The 20,392-nt window shown below is 37.5% G+C and overlaps 1 protein-coding gene across 4 annotated transcripts in view; it reads left to right on the top strand.

Annotated features, from left to right (window-relative positions):
• The window catches only part of rnf111 (ring finger protein 111), a 148,975-nt gene extending 129,950 nt beyond the window's left edge, over positions 1–19,025 (top strand). For 2 of the 4 annotated variants that reach the window (XM_028823841.2, XM_028823842.2), the window contains exons 9-14: positions 2,817–2,942; positions 5,321–5,441; positions 5,802–5,882; positions 8,757–8,882; positions 11,466–11,569; positions 17,554–19,025. In XM_028823841.2, the coding sequence (XP_028679674.1) occupies positions 2,817–2,942; positions 5,321–5,441; positions 5,802–5,882; positions 8,757–8,882; positions 11,466–11,569; positions 17,554–17,671 (676 nt within the window). In that variant the 3' untranslated portion in view covers positions 17,672–19,025. The remainder of the gene's footprint in view (positions 1–2,816; positions 2,943–5,320; positions 5,442–5,801; positions 5,883–8,756; positions 8,883–11,465; positions 11,570–17,553) is intronic. The other 2 variants (XM_028823843.2, XM_028823844.2) reach the window with 1 other exon arrangement.
• Positions 19,026–20,392: the final 1,367 nt, after the last annotated feature.

Raw genomic sequence — 20,392 nt, forward strand, 5'->3', positions numbered from 1 at the left:
AAGATATGTGGAGGAAAATCATTTTGTTTATGCTAAAGTGGAGTTTTTTCCCTGAATGTCAAATTCTATATGCGGTGCAATTTAAAAACTGCACACTAGTCAGGGCGCATAATTCTTATCCCATAACAAATGAGTGTGGCACCATCATGTTTTTGAGAAGAGACAATTGGTCATATCAGTGTTCATGGGAAATGGGAATGAAAGCTGTGCCCCTCTGCTAGAGAATTAAAACTTGGAACCTAGGATTACTGCATTAGCTCTAAGTGAAGAAAATAATGCTCTTGAGTAACCCTGGCAACATCCTGATGCTAGTCTCTTAGCAATCTGTGGTAACACCTCAAAATTATTGCTTATTTCCCAGTCATCAACTAACTTGATACATATAGCACAACTAGAAAAATGGGCAGGTATTGCTCCAGCACTTGAAGATTTGTATACATTATTCAGTAAATGTACTTAAGGTATACTTATCAGTGCTGGCCTACTCAGGTAATGACTAGAGGAAATGTATCAAGCAGTTTTTACATTTTTATTTCTTTTCTTTTTAAGAGAATCTTAGCAAAGAACAATTTGTGACACACAATTAATGTATTTTATTGAAACAGCATCTCGGGCAGTGACATTCTTAAATGTGAGAGGGTTTGGAGCTATATACTTTTCAAGCCACTCTGTGTATAAAGTTTTTAAGCTCATTGAGGCAGGTTATTACACTGTCCAGACTGAGATGGGTATGTGATCTGTGATGGATTAACTATTGTTTTGTGTTCAGTGCTGCTTGAATATGTTGCATATCCTGTGATGAAATAAGATGGTGTTTTAACACCTTGAAATGATATATATAATTTTATTTATTTATATATATATAATTATATATAAAAATAAATAAATAATGTCTGGGTTTTCTTTGATTTTGAACATGAGAGATTTTCATTTTACATATATGCCTGTTACCTCTGGGGACAAGCTGCTAGGGATTGTGAAGCATGCAAGTTCATTCATTCCCATTATCCAAGCAGCTTAACTTTTAATGTTTTTATGCTGGTTTAGGTAGTATTTCTGGTTTATTTTGTGTTCAGTCCAGGTATTGAATGTTTTTGGTTGCAAGCTGCCCTTTTCATGACGAGGCATTTATATCTTCAATATGGAGTCCCCAGCACAAACTGTAAAGAAATCTGGATCGGATTTTGCATTTTCTCTTGTCATTTAAACGTATCACTGGTCTACAAAAAAATATTTTTTGTTTGTTTCTGGGAACTTCAGTGCATCTCTTTTTAAGTTTTTTACACTGATTTCATATATTAAATCAGAATTAAGCTAGCACGTCAGGTTTTTGAAATACACATCATTGACGTCTTGACACTTTTGAATATCAATATAATAATAATATATCAACACGGTATCTGGAGTTTGGACTATGTCCCACCAAAATTGTTTTGATGTGTTTATTCTGAAAACAAACCAGAAGACGATACCAGAGACACATTAAAGTATATTTATGTCCATTTACCTAAATATAAAAGTGAGGTCAGTGTGCCCAAAAATGTTGGAGGCACTCGCTTTTGCGCTTGTACTGCACATCCGTCTCTCTTTGCAAGAACCAACAGTAGTCACCCATCATGCTCAGAGAATTTTCCCCGATGTCAGTTTTCCATCACCTTTATACCTTGATGAAATCTTTCCCCATGCTCATCTCTGACATCGCTTGTATTTGGTGTAAAAAAAGTCGAGATGAGAATGTAAAAAATGTGTCTTCAGTGACATTCTGGCTCCCGTAAGCTAATATACTTTAAGCATATTCTCCACAAGCTCAGTATAATTCTTGGCTCTGTGACTGTCAAAATTCTGGGCAACCCGCTTGAATGAGGGTGCTGATTTAGTTGGCTTCAATTTCCTTTTGAACTTATTGTCAAGCATCAGTTCACATATTTCAGGGCCAACAAAAACACCTTCCTTAATTTTGGCTTCACTTTTCTCGAAACCAAACTGGTTTCTTAAATGCTGAAACGCATCGCCTTTACTGTCCAGTCGCCCTAGTTGTCCAAGACTTGGAACATCATAACTAAAAAATGGGACATGCTGGACGAAAACGGTTTTCAGATTTGGAGTCAGGAAGTGAAATTTGTTAAAAGTACAGATGAAAGAATCCCAGTAGCAAAGTGCTTGTTTTGTTTCAAAGTAGGCCACATGATTTTATAATAGTTTATTTGCCTCTGGTTAAATAAGTAGTGATTTTCCAGGACTTGGTCGGCAAAACTATTTGCTGTACTGTTTTTTTGATTTGTGAAAAATTTTTTGCTCACTGATAGATCAAGGAAACAGTTTTACAATTTTTTTAATAAGGAGTAGCAAATTTGTATATGAAATTTGGAACATTTTAATCCTTAAATCTAATTGTGTAGTGCTGATGTGATTTATCCTTGGAAAAATGCAATTTCAATTAACCTAATTGTGTTTTATTAGCATTCAGCATTTAATTTTTTGGATCGTCATCGTTTAGCCTTTTAAGGTTTTTATCTACATTGATTTTATGCTCTATGGTTCTTCATGGTCAAGTGTGATTGCCGTTCCCTTGGGCATGTTTTGTCCCCAAGTGAAGTATTCTGTAATGCCAGCTTCCTAGTAGAAAGTTTTAGCAAGTACATTCAATATAGAAGTGCTTAACCAAATAACTATTTACCCTTCCTTTTGGGCTTTGCAGGGGCATTGCATTTTTTAAAAATTGTGGATATTAGTATGTAAGCTTTTAAATTCTGTTCATTTAAGGTAAATGTCAGTATATCAATTTTGATCAAGCCATTGCTATTTTTTCCTACCAGCCGAGCACATGAGAGGCCACCACCACATCCACATAGAATGCACCCAAATTATGGTCACGGACACCATATACATGTTCCTCAAACAATGTCCTCCCACCCAAGACAGCCTGATCAGCGTGCAGCTTGGTGAGTAATTTTTTTTTTTCTATGAATTCTTACTACTTCTGTATATGGGTTATATTTCCTATGTCATAGAATTGCTACTATAAGGGTTATATTCCCTGTGTCATAGAATTGCTACATCAGGTGAAACAATCAGTTTATTGGAAATTACACCTTATTGATTCATTGAATAAAGAAGTTATTTTCTTTTAACTAAATGTCATTAATAAGCTACAGTAATTAGCTGAAACCTGGCTAAAGGTTAGTGAAAAATACCTTAAACTTGTTTTACTAGCTTTGGCTGAACTTTTTGGCTGACACTTGACTTACAATGTGGAACATAAGTGTATGTTCATAGATTTTTCCAGTGTTGTATTGGTGCTGCTTTCTCCTTTAAAAAAAAAAAAATAACACCTGCTGTATTTGATCCTCATTTTCTCCTCATCTGACAGAGAAACATGTTTACCACTTGACTGGAGATGACACTTTAAGAATAGGCCATAACCCGAGTACTGTTTTGTCTATAAAGGATAAAATTTCAGATAATGGCATTAGGCAAACAACAAAAAACCTCTAATTTTATGTACTTCAAGTAAAGCAAGAAAACAAACATATAGTATTAATCTCTGTTGAAACTGGGCATGTGCTTGTGTTGTGTGTGTGTTTGCTTGTTCTTTCAAAAAAAAAAAAAAAAAGTTTTCATAGTGATAGTAAGGGTGATCTGCAGCAGTGATGGCTGTTGGTCCAGAATAAAGAGGAAGGCAGGCATTCAACAAAAAAAATACAAATAATTCTATCAGAGGTGAATTAAAGGATCCATCCATCCATTTTCCAACCCGCTGAATCCGAACACAGGGTCACGGGGGTCTGCTGGAGCCAGTCCCAGCCAACACAGGGCACAAGGCAGGAACCAATCCCGGGCAGGGCGCCAACCCACCGCAGGAATTAGAGGATGTCCTACCTAATATTTAGTGATCCATTTTCTCCTAATCAGTTTTATTCAAAGTTATAAGGCTGAAGCCCTACCATGCCAATAAATGTTTTATCATGTTTAACACTTTAAAGCCTTGATTCAGCCAACAATAATTTTATTCTTCTCTACATTTTAAGAGATCCTGGCTGCAAAATTGTAAAAATATTACACAGCAGTGATGTTCAGAAAACAGGGTCCAAAACAGAACTGAGGGAATAGGGAAAAGGTGGAGGCTTTAAAGGGGAAGACAGGTAGAGAAGTCAAAGGGGTCGGGCTCATAAGAGTCTTCAGCCATAGGCTTAAGCCCGGACGTGACATCACAGGGGCTGGAGCCGGCAAGGTCTTCTTCCATAGGCTCGGACCCGGAAGTGACATCAAGAGGGCCAGTCTGATTTGGAATTGCCCTTACTCAAGCCCTTTAGCTGCCTCCCATGCGCATGTGTGTGACACCTTGTTGGAACAAATATCATATGCAGTACATAAGGGCAGGATGTGAGTTCTGCAGTTCAAACTTGGACTGTAGATTTGAAGCAGAGGAGCAGAACTGACAAGGTGTTCTTCTCCTGTTTTAGAATGTATTTGTTTTTAATGTGTAGCACTTTGGTCAACATTGCTGGTTTTAAATTTGATTTATAAATAAACTTATCTGAAGTTCTTCCTGTACCGCATGGCAGTCTAGTTAAGACCAAGGAGATTAGAAGGAGAATAGGTTTATAGGGCATTGAGACTCCATCTGGAACAGTTGGGACCTATTTTGCGATAATGGGTTACATTTAACAGAAGTTGGGGAAGCATATGAGTAGAATAGGTGAGGATTGATTAAACTACAGAGGTGGTGGTGCGGTTTATGGGTTGGGGTATTAAGGGTTTAGACCAGGCCAGTTTTAGAACTATAAATGAAAGGATGAAAAGAAGTGGAATAACAAATATGCATAATAACTTCATTTCTAGTCCGAAGTTTAAGTGCCATAGTAGAGTAAGCAATGCATTAAAAATGCTTGCCTTAATGCAAGGAGTATTGAGAATAAAATAAATGAGATGGAATTGTATGTAGAGGTTCTTGGGAACAAAAATTGTTGTTGACTTGTATGCCTGAGAAAGATTACTAAGCTTTCAAGTAATCCATTCCATGGAGCAACATATCTACAAATTGAGAACACTCAAGATGGCTAGAAGGCTGTCCTGCCAAATTAAAATGTTTCTTACAGAAAGATTCTCAGAAATATTTTTGAAGAAGTTAGGGTAACAGAAATTAATCTTTAAAACATCAATTGTTAACTGTCGTGAAGAGTTTGCACTTTTGTAGTAGTTTTGTTATAAGTGTGAACTGCAGGACCAGATTGCATTTTGATGTTTTCCTAAAGTTGGATGTCTTTGCAAGTCTATTTACCAATACTGTGTTTTTGTGTTTGTTTTTTTATATATAAAGGGAGCTGGGAATTGAAGCAGGAGTTACTGTAGCCCCCTACCCACCCGGCCACCTACATCCTCATTTGCCTCATTATCACACCCCTCCTAGGCTACATCATTTTCCAATAGTTCCATTTATGGTAAGTATTAGTTGTACTGTTATTAAAAATCTTATCTCTTATTTGCACTAGTGCTTTACTGAACAAGCATTCTTGGTTAAAATCCTATAGTTAACTGTGTGTCGAGTTTGAATGTTCTAGTGTTTGCATAAATTATTCTCCATGTATTTCAGGGTTGGTTTCAGATTCTCAAATGTGTGTGTTAGGTTACTTTTCTCTTGGAAATTGAATTTTGTCAGGGTGGGTGGGGCTTGTGCTGAACTGAGTTCCATTGGTTGTCTTTTCTTGTCCCCAGTGGTTCCCCAAGGTTGGTTATAATTTGTAACCTTTGCAAATATCCTATTTATCATGGTTAATTTTGTTTTCTGTATTTATTTATAGCACACTAGTATGTCTGAAGTGACATATCCTCATATTCGCTATATATCGTCAAGAATGACTGGATTTAACAGGACTTATGAGGTTAGAAGTTTTTCTACTTTTTTGATTGAGTAATAAACTTTAGTGTGAACAAAATATTTGAAAAATTATATTTAAAAAGTTAAACTGTTCACGTAGCTAATTAATTCTGTTCTAGTCTCTGTTTGGTGTCCAAAAATAGTGATTTAGGCCAAGGTTAAAAGAACCACTATGATATTTATTATGGGTATTGAATGTACTCAGTAGTAATTCTAAGGATTACTAGTTCAATGTCTGCTAGAATCCCTGACATTCCCCTTGTTTTCATATTTTTTTTGGTTTAATGTATGTAATGCTTCTCAATCTTATTGTTGTATTATAGGCAGGTTGTTTGTTCCTATTCAGAAATTTTATTAGTGAAGTAAATGTTATTTCAGAGTGATTTTTAATCTTGTAATTCAAGAATTGCCAGATGATAGGATCTGTTTTAACAATGACTGCCATAGAAAGATGCAAAAACAGCATCTCCCGCTTTAGTGTCATATTATCTTAAGCACCATCATTCTGAAAGTACTGGTAAAATTTTGACATACTTGCTTAGTCAGTAGTGCTACATTGTAGTGAAGTTTTGCAAGACAATTTTAAAGAAAAGAAGGAAATGTGTGTTGCATCTCACATATGTCTTGCATGTAATTAAAGAAAAGATGTGAAAAAAATTATAAATTTAACGTGGCATATTTAGTACTGGATATTTTGGGTCGGAGAAAGAAATCAGAACCATCAGGCATTTAGTAAGAGAACTCAAAGATGGAGTAGGTCATACAAATATAAAGGAATGCTGCATTTTCTTTCCATAGCAAGCTTGAGTAGCTTCAGAGCTATATACTGAAAACTGGATATGACCTGTCCTTTGTCTGCTTTTGCTTTATGGGGCAGCAATTCTTTCTGCTGTGGTGATTACATTTTTCAAGTAAATAATTATATAGCTGTGTCCAGTTTTGTGATTAATGATTTATTATATAAATAAAAATATACGGAAATGTATGCGAGTTTGGATAAAATATTAACTTTGGTTCATATGATGCATCTAGTTAATAGTCAGCTTGCAAAATCCTGCATAACACACTTTTAAATGTTTATTTGAATTACTCTTTTGATAATTGATTAGTTCTAACTTGTAATGATATGAAAAGTAAAACGCAATCAGTTTGATTTTCTTGTGTAAGCTGTTATTGGGAAAAGTATAAATTAAGTTTTTCTCTATGGGGGGGGGAACAGAACTTATAAAATGTATCCATTGCATGTAAAACGAGTCAGATCAGGTATAAAGCGGCATATCATTAACAGAGATGGGGTACTTTCTGTTCTAACCTTTCACAATTCTTCAAATCTTAGGTTGGCTGCGCACATAAGTAACTTAGTTTGACTGTGAGACCCAAAAAGAATTAAGGGAAAGAGAGATTGCAGAAATGAAACCTAGGGTAAATGAGTAGTGTGTGTGTTTATATGAAGTGAGGCTAAGGGGGTTAGAATGTAACAATCCATTAATTTCATTTAGGTCAAAATTCAGAATATATGCAATGCAGAAAATACATATTGCCATTCAAACCTAGAGATAGGAAGCCTCATACAATTCAGCTGCTGAGTTATACATTTGTATGTATGCATTATGTTGAAGTACATAACAGATAAATGTCTGTCCAAAATGATTGGTTGAACATGTTAGATTATAAAATTTTCAGTTATTCATAAGACTGCTTACAAGGATTCCTGTTTACTTTTAAGTGTGTGGGGGGGGGGGGGGGGTCGGTCACTTCTGTTACAAGAAATAAAAGTAATATTAGTGGCAGTATTTCAGTGGTTTGGGGATTATTTGATTGCTGTATTAGTGTGTGTGTGTGTGTGTATATATGTGTGTGTGTGTGTGTGTATATATATATATATATATATATATATATATCTATATATATATATTTTAGTATATACTAGCCAACCCGTGGCGTAGCATTCGCCACATAATTATGTATTGATGGGTGAACACTTCCTGAAAGACACAGTTGTCCAAATGGGGTGGGTTTAAGGATATGACTGTAGGTGAATGAAAAGATGGAACTCTGGAGAGGGCAACATAAAATTGTTCATGACTGACAATTGGAGAACCGCCGTCGCACGCTCATTCAGCGATTCACATCCGCGACAAACATGCTTCTTAGATGGTCCTGCCGCATCTACCCTCGTTCTCAAAGCATACACACTGCCTGGTCATGTTCCCGCTCGCAAGAGCAACTCACAGAGACCCGCCCACCAACTCTTAAGACCATGGGATACCCCTCGCAAACTGTTTTACACGCTGCATACAGTGATTCACATCCGCGACAAACATGCCTCTTCTTAGATGATCCTGCCGCGTCCACCCTCGTTATCGAAGCATACACACCACCTGGTCATGTGCCCGCTCGCAAGAGCAACTCACGGAGACCCGCCCACCAACTCTAAGACCATGGCGTATAAAACAGTTTGCGATGGTGGACGCGATCGTGCGTCGTAACTGAAAAGAATAATGAAAAGTCAACGTGGCTCAGAGGTGCATGTGGAGTGTAGCAGAGACAAACGCGAATGACGCTGTTTTGTGAGTTGCTGTGTCCGAGTCGGTGTGGGTGGCTCTGCGAGTTGTCGTCGTATCCAATGACGCCGTGCTTTGTGAGTTGCTGCGTCCGATTTGGTGGGTGTGGCTCTGCGAGTTGTCATCGTATCCAATGGTCTTAGAGTTGGTGGGCATGGCTTTGTCCTGCGTTCTCCATAGGTGTCTTGCTTGCACTGGTGGCTGCTTAGTGAAATATATATATACTGCAGTTATAGGATTGGGAACTTCATAATTTTGTGTTTTTTATTAAATTAATCAACTTTTATTTAAAAGTTTTTTATTTATTCATTTAGGATCTACTTCATTTAGAAGAGCGACTAGGAAATGTCAACCGGGGTGCCTCCCAAACAACAATTGAGCGCTGCACCTATCCACACAAGTACAAAAAGGTGAGAACTTCAGGACCATGCATCAGAAAGGTACTATTATCTTTGTATAGTATTCATTACGTTGCTATTGTCCATCAGCTCCCCAGCCCCCACTCGTATGTCTGAGTCATATCAAATCATAATCACTGCAAACTATCATTGAACATTTATTCCCAATTATGAAGTGTTTTATTGAAGCACTGATAACTCTTTTACTTGAGGTCAAGCTGTTCTCATCATGCATGATTGATTCTCCTCTAAGTTAAAATTCAGTTCAATACCAATACGAAATGCTGCAGTGTAAAATAAATATCAGATTGAAAAGCTATTGGTTTATTTTGTTTAAAATGTTTGCAATGCTGGATGACTCTTTATTAAAACTTTGCAAATCTATGCCCAATTATAAAAGATGCGTGACGATTATCAGTGGAAATGAGATATTAGTTATCTTTGCCCTTACCTCCTAATCTAAAAACCCAAATAATAAAACGTGTCACGTAGAAATGGTAGGCTTAAAGGGCGATGCTATGTAAGGTTTATTTTTTGTGTGTTTCAAGATTGGACTGCTTTTATTTTAGAATACCTGTGTTTTTGTTCTATAGTCGGTACTTTATTATGACATTTGTTAGGATCATTTATCCATCATTTTTTCTTAATTTTACTAAATTACTTTAGGAGTGAAATGCACAAAAATGTGTTACTGCAGTTGATAAAATTGGCAGTTAATCCCATGTCTAGTGTAGAAGAGGAAACTTTAACAAATAAAATATTAAAATGATTAGCTACCAGTGAAAATTACATTTTTTGTGATAGTGTTATATACAGTGAGGAACATAAGTATTTGAACACCCTGCGATTTTGCAAGTTCTCCCACTTAGAAATCATGGAGGCGTCTGAAATTCACATTGTAGGTGCATTCTCACTGTGAGAGACAATGTAAAAAAAAAAAAATTCAGGAAATCACATTGTATGATTTGTACAGAATTTATTTGTATTGCACTGCTGCACATAAGTAGTTTGAACACCTGGCAATCAGCAAGAATTCTGGCTCTCAAAGACCTGTTACTCTGGCTTTAAGAAGTCCACCTCTACTCCACTTATTAATCTTAATTAGTAGCACCTGTCTGAGCTCTTTAAAGACACCTGTCCACCCCACAGTCAGTCAGACTCCAACTACTACCATGGGCAAGACCACAGAGCTGTCAAAAGACACCAGAGACAAAATTGTGGACCTCCACAAGGCTGGAAAGGGCTATGGGGCAATTGCCAAGTAGCTTGGTGAAAATAGATCAACTGTTGGAGCAATTGTCAGAAAATGGAAGAGGCTAAAGATGACTGTCAGTCTCCCTCAGACTGGGGCTCCATGCAAGATCTCACCTTGTGGGGTATCACAGATGATAAGAAAGGTGAGGAATCTGCCCAGAACTACACGGGAGGAGCTGGTCAATGACATGGAGAGCTGGGACCACAGTTTCAAAGGTCACTGTCGGTAGAACACTATGCCGTCATGGTTTAAAATCACGCATTTCACAGAAGGTTCCCCTGCTCAAGTCATCACATGTCCAGGCCCGTCTGAAGTTTGCCAATGACCATCTGGATGATCCAGAGGAGGCATGGGAGAAAGTCATGTGGTCAGATGAGACCAAAATAGAACTTTTTTGTCTAAACTTCACTCACCATGTTTGGAGGAAAAAGGAGGAGTTGCATCCCAAGAACACCATCCCTACTGTGAAGCATGGGGGTGGAAACATCATGCTTTGGGGGTAACCTCAGTCAGAGCACGAAGATGGGTCGTGGCTGGGTCTTCCAACATGACAATAACCCGAAGCACACAGCCAGGATAACCAAGGAATAGCTCCGTAAGAAGCATATCAAGGTTCTGGAGTGGCCTAAATCCAATCGAAAATCTTTAGAGGGAGCTGAAACTCAGTGTTGCTCAGCGCCAGCCCTGGAACCTGACAGATCTAGAGGAGATCTGTGTGGAGGAGTGGGCCAAAATCCCTGTTGCAGTGTGTGCAAACCTGGTCAAGAACTATGGGAAACGTTTGACCTCTGTAATTGCAAACAAAGGCTTCTGTACCAAATATTAACACTGATTTTCTCAGGTGTTCAAATACTTATGTGCAGCAGTGCAATACAAATAAATTCTGTACAAATCATACAATGTGATTTCCTGAATTTTTTTTTTACATTCTGTCTCTCACAGTGGGAATGCACCTACAATGTGAATTTCAGACCCCTCCATGATTTCTAAGTGGGAGAAGTTGCAAAATCGCAGGGTGTTCAAATACTTATGTTCCTCACTGTATGTACATCTTCAGCAGTTACCTTGTGTTGCCTTTGCACTTGGATTGACTAGCGTAAAAAATGCAACTCTGAGAGTAACGAACTAATAAATTATAAACCTTATGTGAACTTTTAAGCACAACTTCAGTAAACTGTATGCTGTACATTATACAACACTGACACAGCCATTGGTTTAGGGGTTGTGCATTATGTAACATTTCAATTTCTACAAACCATTAAAGGGCTTGTGTAAGGATGTCAAATTAAGCTTCACATGATTCATTGTTTTCTTCCTGTTCATACTCCTTGTCTTTCTTTAAGCTCACATTCTTCATATTGATTTTTCAGAGAAAGTTGCATGGTAAACATGATGATGATGAAGCTGCAGAGGAGGATACGGAAGAAAAATGTACAATTTGTTTGTCTATATTAGAGGAAGGAGAAGATGTCAGGTACAGTAACTTGATTAGTGTGTATAGAATCTCCTTGTAATATATATGTCTAGTATTTAAGTAGTGTATAGAGTCTTAAGATTTGTATTATCATTTCCATTTGACAGGATGCTCTCTTAGCCAGACCATCCAATCCAAATCCTTTTACTGACTGTAAGACTTGTCTAAGTGTCAGGTAGATCATTCTTACTGAGTAATTGTTACTCAGATGGCTTGATGGAGTTCAATATGTTAACTGATAAATTGTGCCATCTTATTTGTGGTTTTTCTAGTCTCTGACCTGCCCCAAAAGAGGGTAGAGCACTTTTAGAAAGATCCAATTTAAGTGTTTCTTTTCACATCATAGGACAATAGACAATATTGCAGTACTGCAAATTTGCACTGGTCATGTTGTAGTTAGAAGTGCTATATCCAGTTAAATATACAATGCAAGGATGATTTGGCTTTTTTTTTTTTTTTTTTTTAAACCAGCTTCTAGTAATTTGATATATCTCTGCACCAAGTTGATGGTCTTAAATTTAACGAATGTTGTATTATATTCATAACTAAATGTATGTATTTTTTCCTTGATATACATAGTGTTTGGTCCTTGACTGGTGCATTTATTTTGCCCTCTAGTGTGTTTTAGTCATATTGCAGTTTCCTCTGTTCTACAGTTTCACATACAGTGGTGCTAGATTTATTTTTCTGTGTACATATGACCTAAAACTTGATCTGAATTTTGCATAAATCCCAAAACTAGGTAGAGGATTTGATTCAACAAAGGGCTCATTATTCTTATTTATTTATTGAGAAAAGTGATCAAATATTACCTATTTGGAGGGGGGAATCTGAATCTTTGCATTTAAGTGGTGTTGACCCCCTTGTGCAGCAATAACTTCAACTAAATGTTTCTGACAATTGTTCATCAGCATTGCACATCAGCTTGGAAGACTTTTTGCCAAGTTCTCCTTGCAGAACTACTTTAGCTCAAGCTTTTTGTTACACTTCTTTGCATGGACTGCTTACTTCAGGTTCTTTCACCTTCTATAGGATTAGGGTCCAGACTTAGACCAAGCAGTTTCAATAAATGAAATTTCTTCTGCTTTACCATTCTTTGGTACGGTCTTTATGACACACTTAGTTTTGTTTCAGTTCACAAGTGATAAAAATTAATTGGGGGAAAAATATGAATCAAAAAGATACAAGGAGAAATTTCAACACTCTCCAAAATTTAATAAAGGAATCAGTGTGAAGGAGAGGAAGAGTCCTCATGAGAAAACCCAACATCAAAAACAAGAATGATGTACCAACTTATCATCAAAAAGCTTAAACAGCTGCAAGCTAAAGCACAGAATTAGACAATATAAAAAGAGACAAAAGCTCTTCCACTAGAACAAAAGGTACAAAGAGAACACCAAAAGGTTTTATCAAGAATTAGGAAAGAAGATCACTGATATCTGTGAAAAACACAAGAAAGAAGTGTTTGAATATCTCTGAAGCAACTTCTGGGGACAAAGGAAAAACATAATGAAAATGCTGAGTGGATAAAGCAAACAGAATAGAAACCAACAAATACCTGAACAAGAGTGGCTGGAAATAACCACAGAAGAGACAATAATAGCTATCCAGAAATAAAGCAACTGGAAGGCCCCGTGGAACGATGGCATAACAAATTTCTGACTGGAAGACCTGGCCTATGCATACAGCAAGATCACAGAAAAACCCTGAGGAATGCCTAAGCTGGTTAACAACTGGTACTACCTACCTTCTTCCCAAAAATAAGGAAACTTCTAACCCCAAAAATTACTGTCCAATCACATGCCTCCCAAAAATTTATAAAATCTTAACATCGATATTAACAGCTAAAACCTACAAGCACCTATTGGATAATAATTTACTTCCAGTAGAACAAAAAGGCTGCAGGAGGGCACATAAAAATACCTTGGTGTGATTGAAGAAGACAGAATACAGCACGCAAAGATGAAAGAATGTTACAGGTAAATACGACTGGTGCTTAAATCAGAACTGAATGTTATCAACAGAATAGATACAACGAACACTCTTGCAGTCCAGTCATCACTTTCAGTTTCAACATCATTATCTGGAAAATAGATGAACTATAGAAACAAGAACACAAAACAAGAAAACTGCTTACGTTGGAAAAGGTGCACCACCCAAAAGCGGATGTGGATAGGCTGTACCTTCCAAGAATATCCGGTAGAAGAGGCCTTACCAAATTGAGACCACGTATAAAGTAACGATTGGTCTGGATATATAACTTGAAAACAAAGAAGACAATATCCTTAAGAGGGCTAAAAATGATGAAAAAACTAAGAAAACATCAATACACCATGAACCTGCCAGATTCACAAGAAAGTTCACCATGCCAGAGATCCAAATAGCGAAAAACGAGCAAATTTATTAACTATGCTCGATGAACAAAAATGTCCTAGAACAACTAAAGAGCTAATGGGAAGATAAACTTTACATAGACTGTCTGTAACGAATAAATGACAAAGATGTGGATCAAGCCCAAACAAACCATTTGGATAAAAACAGCAGGCCTAAACTCAAACTGAAGGGATCTTCATTGCTGCTCAAGACCAATGCATCAAGATCAACTGTTACCAAAACAAGATCTTGAAAGATGAAACCAACCTGATGTAAGATATACATCAGACAATAGACCATCTAGTCTCTGACTGATCAGAAATGGCCAAAACGGAATACATTCAGAGACATGACATAAAGCAGCAGCATACAGTAGCTACATTGGGAAATATACAAACACTATGACATCTAAGTCAAAGGAAGATGTAACAAAAACAAACTGTCAACAGTAACTGAAAACGATGAGGCGACTATATTATGGGATATACCGATACAAACTGATAAAGAAATCAAAGACTGATGGACCCGATTTATAGTAGTGAATGACAAGAAGGAGAGATCTTGTCTCTTCATTGATATGTCTGTCCCAGAAACACCTCCCCAGAAACTACAGAATAACTCTCTAAATATAAAGATATACAAATAGAAATTGAAAAATGTTGGGTAGGAAAACTATAATACCAGTAGTAATAGTTGCTCTCTGGTTGGTCAAAAAAGAGATGGAAAACCACTCCAACAAAATACCTGGTAATGTCAAGATACAAGAGGCCCAGATCATCCTCCTTGGCACTGCTCATATACTGAGGAAGAGCGCCAAGCTCGAGGTTCAGTGTCTCAATAACCAGACATTTTACTAAATAATGTGCTGGTACAATTCAGTATTCATAGTTCTGTCAATAATGACAAGCTATCCTGCTCCTGAGGCAACAAAGCAGACCCAAACCATGGTACTGACATAATCCTGTTCTATCAAAGGTATTGGGTTCTTATGCAGTGATTCAGCTTTTCTCCATACATAACACTTGTCATTCAAGCCAGAAAGTTCTTTTTTGGACTTTTCTGCCCATAGAACATTCTTCACTATCCACCTGGCTTATACACGTGGTCTTTAACAAACTTTAGTTAGGCAGCAACATTCTTTTTAGAGAGTAGTAGCTTTCTCCTTGTAGCCCTGCCGTGCATACCATTGTTATTCAGTATTGTGGTGGTGGCCTCATGAGCAGTGACATTAGCCAATGCAAGAGAGGCCTTTAGATCCTTAGACATTACATTGGGATTCTTTACGACCTCTTGAAATTATGCATCTTGCTCTTGTAGTGGTCTTTGTTGTTTGACTACTCCTGAGGAAGGTAACACAATCACAGCACAATCTGCCTAACAATGGACAGGTGGAGTCCCAAAATCATTAGGTGTGTCTTGTAACTTTTTTTTTTTTCTGAATTCCTCAGAAATGTCCATTGTTTGAGACATGATACACTTCCACAGACCTGTATGGAGAAGATCAGACTTTAAAAGTGAAAGGGCCTCCCACACTCACACCTGGTTATAACCCCATTGATTGAAACACCCTTTATTTTAAATTAACTGATAATCCTGGATGTTCACATACTTTTTCCACACACTTTGGGGAACATCTCTCAGCCTGCATAATTTACTCTGCTTTCAACAAAAAAAAAAAAAAAAGATAACAGTGGTATGTCCTGAGAACATCTGAGTACTGTGGGGTTTTCTGAACAAAGAGTTTTAGTGAAGCAGTATTTAGTTGTATGAAATTAAATCAAATGTGAAAAATAGGCTGTGCAAAAATTTGGGAACCCTTGTAATTTTGCTGATTTGAGTACACGTAACTGCTCAATATTGATCACTTGCAACACCAAATTGGTTGAATTAGCTTGTGAAGCCTTAAACGTCATAGACAGATGTGTCCAATCATGAGAAAAGGTATTCAAGGTGGTCAATTGCAAGTTGTGCTTCCCTTTGACTCTCTCCTCTGAAGAGTGACAGCATGGAAACCTCAAAGCAACTCTCAAAAGATCTGAAAACAAATATTGTTCAGTATCATGGTTTAGGGGAAGGCTACAAAAAGCTATCTCAGAGGTTTACACTGTCAGTTTCAATTGTAAGGAATGGAATCAGGAAATGGAAGGCCACAGGCACAGTTGCTGTTAAACCCAGCAGGTCTGGCAGGCCAAGAAAAATACAGGAGCGGCATATGGGCAGGATTGTGAGAATGGTTACAGACAACCCACAGATCATCTCCAAAGACCTGCAAGAACATCTTCCTGCAGATGGTGTATCTGTACATCGTTCTACAATTCAGCGCAATTTGCACAAAGAACATCTGTATGGCAGGGTGATAAGAAAGAAACCCTTTCTGCACTCACGCCACAAACAGAGTTGCTTGTTTGTTGTATACAAATGCTCATTTAGACAAGCCAGATTCATTTGCTAAGACACAAATTGAGTTATTTGGTCATAACAAAAAGCAATTTGCATGGCGGGAGAACAACGCATTCCAAGAAAAACACCTGCTACCTACTGTCAAATTTGGTGGAGGTTCCATCATGCTGTGGGGCCGTGTGGTTAGTTCAGGGACTGGGGCCCTTGTTAAAGTCGAGGGTCGGATAAATTCAACCCGATATCAACAAATTCTTCAGGATAATGTTCAAGCATCAGTCACAAAGATACGCAGGGGTTGGATATTCCAACAAGACAATGACCCAAAACACAGTTCAAAATGTACAAAGGCATTCATGCAGAGGGAGAAGTACAATGTTCTGGAATGGCCATCACAGTCCCCTGACTTGAATATCATCGAAAATCTATGGGATGATTTGAAGCAGGCTGTCCATGCTTGGCAGCCACCAAATTTAACTGAACTGGAGAGATTTTGTTTGGAAGAATGGTCAAAAATACCTCCATCCAGAATCCAAACACTCATCAAAGGCTATAGGAGGCATCTAGAAGCTGTTATATTTACAAAAGGAGGCTCAACTAAGTGTTGATGTAATGTCTCTGTTGAGGTGCCCAAATTTATGCACCTGTCTTATTTTGTTATGATGCATATTGCATATTTTCTGTTAATCCAATAAACTTAATGTCACTGCTGAAATACTACTGTTTCCATAAGGCATGTCATTTATTAAAAGGAAGTTGCTACTTTGAAAGCTTAGCCAATGAGAAACAAAAATCCAAAGAATTAAGAGGGGTTCCCAAACATTTTCATATGACTGTAGATAATAATGTTGAATAATCTTCCTCAATAAGTAAATGAACTAGTGTCATGATTTCATGTCATTTGTTTAATTGGGTTCTGTTTATCTAGTGGTATTTACATAAACATCTGATCATGTTTTAGGTCATTTATGCAGAAATGGAGGAAATTCTAAATTATCTAGCACCACTGCATTCTGTGCCGTCATTGGGCAGCACTGTTGGTTCATTTCTGTCCGCATTGAGAGAAGCTGTGCCAGTAATAGTGATGTCAGTTCGGTTTCAAATTTTGGTTGTGCCTAGCGGTTCATCCAAAAAGTTGTCCAGCTTTATTTTCAGCATTGTTCACTGATTATAGTGACCAAAGATTTGTTTTTGTTTTTTGTTTCCCTTTGTAGACGCCTCCCATGTATGCACCTGTTTCACCAGTTGTGTGTTGACCAGTGGCTCACTACGAATAAGAAATGCCCTATCTGCAGAGTGGACATTGAAGCCCAGCTGTCTGCTGAAAGTTGATGCTATTTTCAAGAACTGACCCCCACCCACACCCCCACTTTCTCCTCAGTACTGCAGTCAACCAAAGATGGCATGAATTACCTGCGCAGAATAAAAAAGAAAACTTTTCAACCTAGAGTGCCAGCTAATTTACATAGTTACTGCTAGAACATCATCAGTATAGATTTTAAATTTTATTGTATTTATAAAGCTTTTTTTATGTAGCTTTTATTTCTTCTGTGTCATTTTAATTTTTGCATGGTTCTTGTATTGCATTTCTTTGCACACACAGGGCTTCATGTCCATAGACTTGCAGGCAAGAATAGCTGCTGTTGTGAGATAGCATTCAGTTTTACATTTTTTTATTTTTTAATTTACACAATTCCTTGCTTTACTGGAATAGAATGTCCCATTCTTTTTATTAACCTTTCAGGATTAATTTAATTGAACGTTATGTATTAGTTTAATGTATAGAGACTGTGATCAACTAGTGCATACAGAAGATAATGTAAATCAACATTCCTTAATCAGGAAATGAAAGAGCTGCTGAGTCAGACTAACAAAATGAAAATCCATCTGAAAGTCAAATGGGGAGATCCAGGAAATGCCTACCGGAGTGGGTTCCCTCACCCTGCACCTTTATTTAAATTTTCACTTTTCTGTGCTTCACATTGGAAAAGAGTTACATGAATGTCATTATGCACCATTTTTTTTTTTTAATGAATAGACCTATCAAGAAACATAGTTGACAAAGACACGCAGGGTCTTGTGTACCATCTTTTAGGCCACTTGTAAATTTAATGTTTTTTTTTTCTGGGTGGGGAAGGGGGCGGTGTGTTAAAATTCAGATCTTAACCTTTGACTTGACTTTAAACTGGAGGTTAAACTTGTAATAATGTATAAAGCATGTAAATTGTATTGATCACTCGCTCTAATTCCAGCCACATTTTGCATTGTTTGGACATGACACAGACTTGCACAGCTTTTGTTGACTTGATAGGTCTGTAGAGATTGTATTTTTAATGCTGGTTCTCACTCATTATAATAGCCCTCTGTTTCATAAATTGCAAAATCAAAAGAAAAGCTCACATTACCCGGAGTGAGAAGTTCTTCAACACTAAAAATGCATATACTTGCACACAAGATGGAAAGAAACAAATCCTGTGAAAAATTCAAATAAAAGTGCGTCTAGGTAAATGTATTTCTGCTCTGATTATGTTTTGGAAATGGAAAAAATCTCATTATGAACTGAGTGTTGGAATGCAGTACTAATGGCAGGTATCCATGCATTCATAGACTTTTATTGGCCCTACTGGGATGTATCCCAAGGGATTTATATTAGATTTAAAAAATAAATAAAGTTAGGTAACTCTTACCTGTGTCTAGTTCTGCTTTGTTAAGTGGTCTGCTTTAACCCCTTCTCTGATTTGTAGCTACATGCACTTTGATCCTTTATTCATTTTTTTAATGAGGTGATAATTTTACTTGTCTAGTGCTCCTGGGCAGCTCTGCGAAAGCTTTGTTGCTGTGTGTGGACCTTAGAGTTACACGGTATCTCTGGAAATTATCAGACTAAACTGGGTATTTAAGGAAAGATCTAGAAACTGAGTACTATTGGAGGAATTCATGGAAGACAACTGGAGGACATGGCCCTGCTTTCACTTAAAATTGACAAGAGACTTCAGACAGTGTGTGTAGTTTCACAATGGGCACCTGCTTCTGACCAACTGCCAGCGCTTTGGAATAATTGAGAGGAGACCTAGCATCTGGTGAAATTCCATGTGGCTTGCACTGTGCCAAGGATGAAATTCTCATACCTGCATAATCCAAGAGACGCCATTGGATGCAAGTCAGGAAACTGCCCAGGATAATGTGCCCATACATCAAAGGAGCTGCTCCTGCCCACATTCACAAAAGACCATCTTTGATCTGCCAGGTAACTTGATGAGCATCTTTGGGAATGCAATAGAACGTGCAAACTACACACATGATTATGAATTCAAACACAGGGTATTGAGTCTGAGATGATCGTGCTACTCATTGTGTCACCCTGTGGAGTAATCTTCCCATCAAATTTACTGTTTTCCTGGCTTTTATTAGCTAGTGTGGAGTTCTTGGTCATTACTGGGGCATGGAGTACTCTGGAGTCAGTGCAGCAGTTAGTCCAAGAGCAAGTACTGCATTGGAAGAAATGGATTGTTGTGCATGTTTTATCATACATTTATCTCAGTAAACAGTGGAGACTCAAGTCTCATATGGGAGAGATCTTGTCGTGTATACTGTGAAATTCATTCTTGCTGCATATTGCCTTTCTCCAATGCCGTGATCAATGAGTTCATAGTGAATCTTGGGTGTAGATTTTTGGAGACTGAATACCAAGTGATGAAAGAGCTTTTCAGTTTGGCCCCATGACCACCCATGATACAGTATTATGGATGGCTTATTCTTTTTGCAGGTATTTTGTCTAGATGTTCACAGAGGACGGCCATCTCTTCTGTTGGTGTAAGTGAAGAAGTTGCCTAAACATCAGATGACAGCTTTGTGAGTGGCAAATTGTGAGTTTTATTTAGCCCAAAATGTGTAAGTAGAACAAGTAAAAAGAAACACAGTGGTATCACTGTGCAACCCCGAAAAGTGTAGTCATCTTAGCTACATTAGAATGAGAAAAATTCTGAAAAGATTGATGAGCCATTTGAGCTGCCAAAGTAAAATGCATTTAACTGTATTATGTCAGACATCGAT

This window comes from Erpetoichthys calabaricus, chromosome 17 (assembly GCF_900747795.2).
Source record: "Erpetoichthys calabaricus chromosome 17, fErpCal1.3, whole genome shotgun sequence".
NCBI classification, from domain to species: Eukaryota; Metazoa; Chordata; class Cladistia; order Polypteriformes; family Polypteridae; genus Erpetoichthys; species Erpetoichthys calabaricus.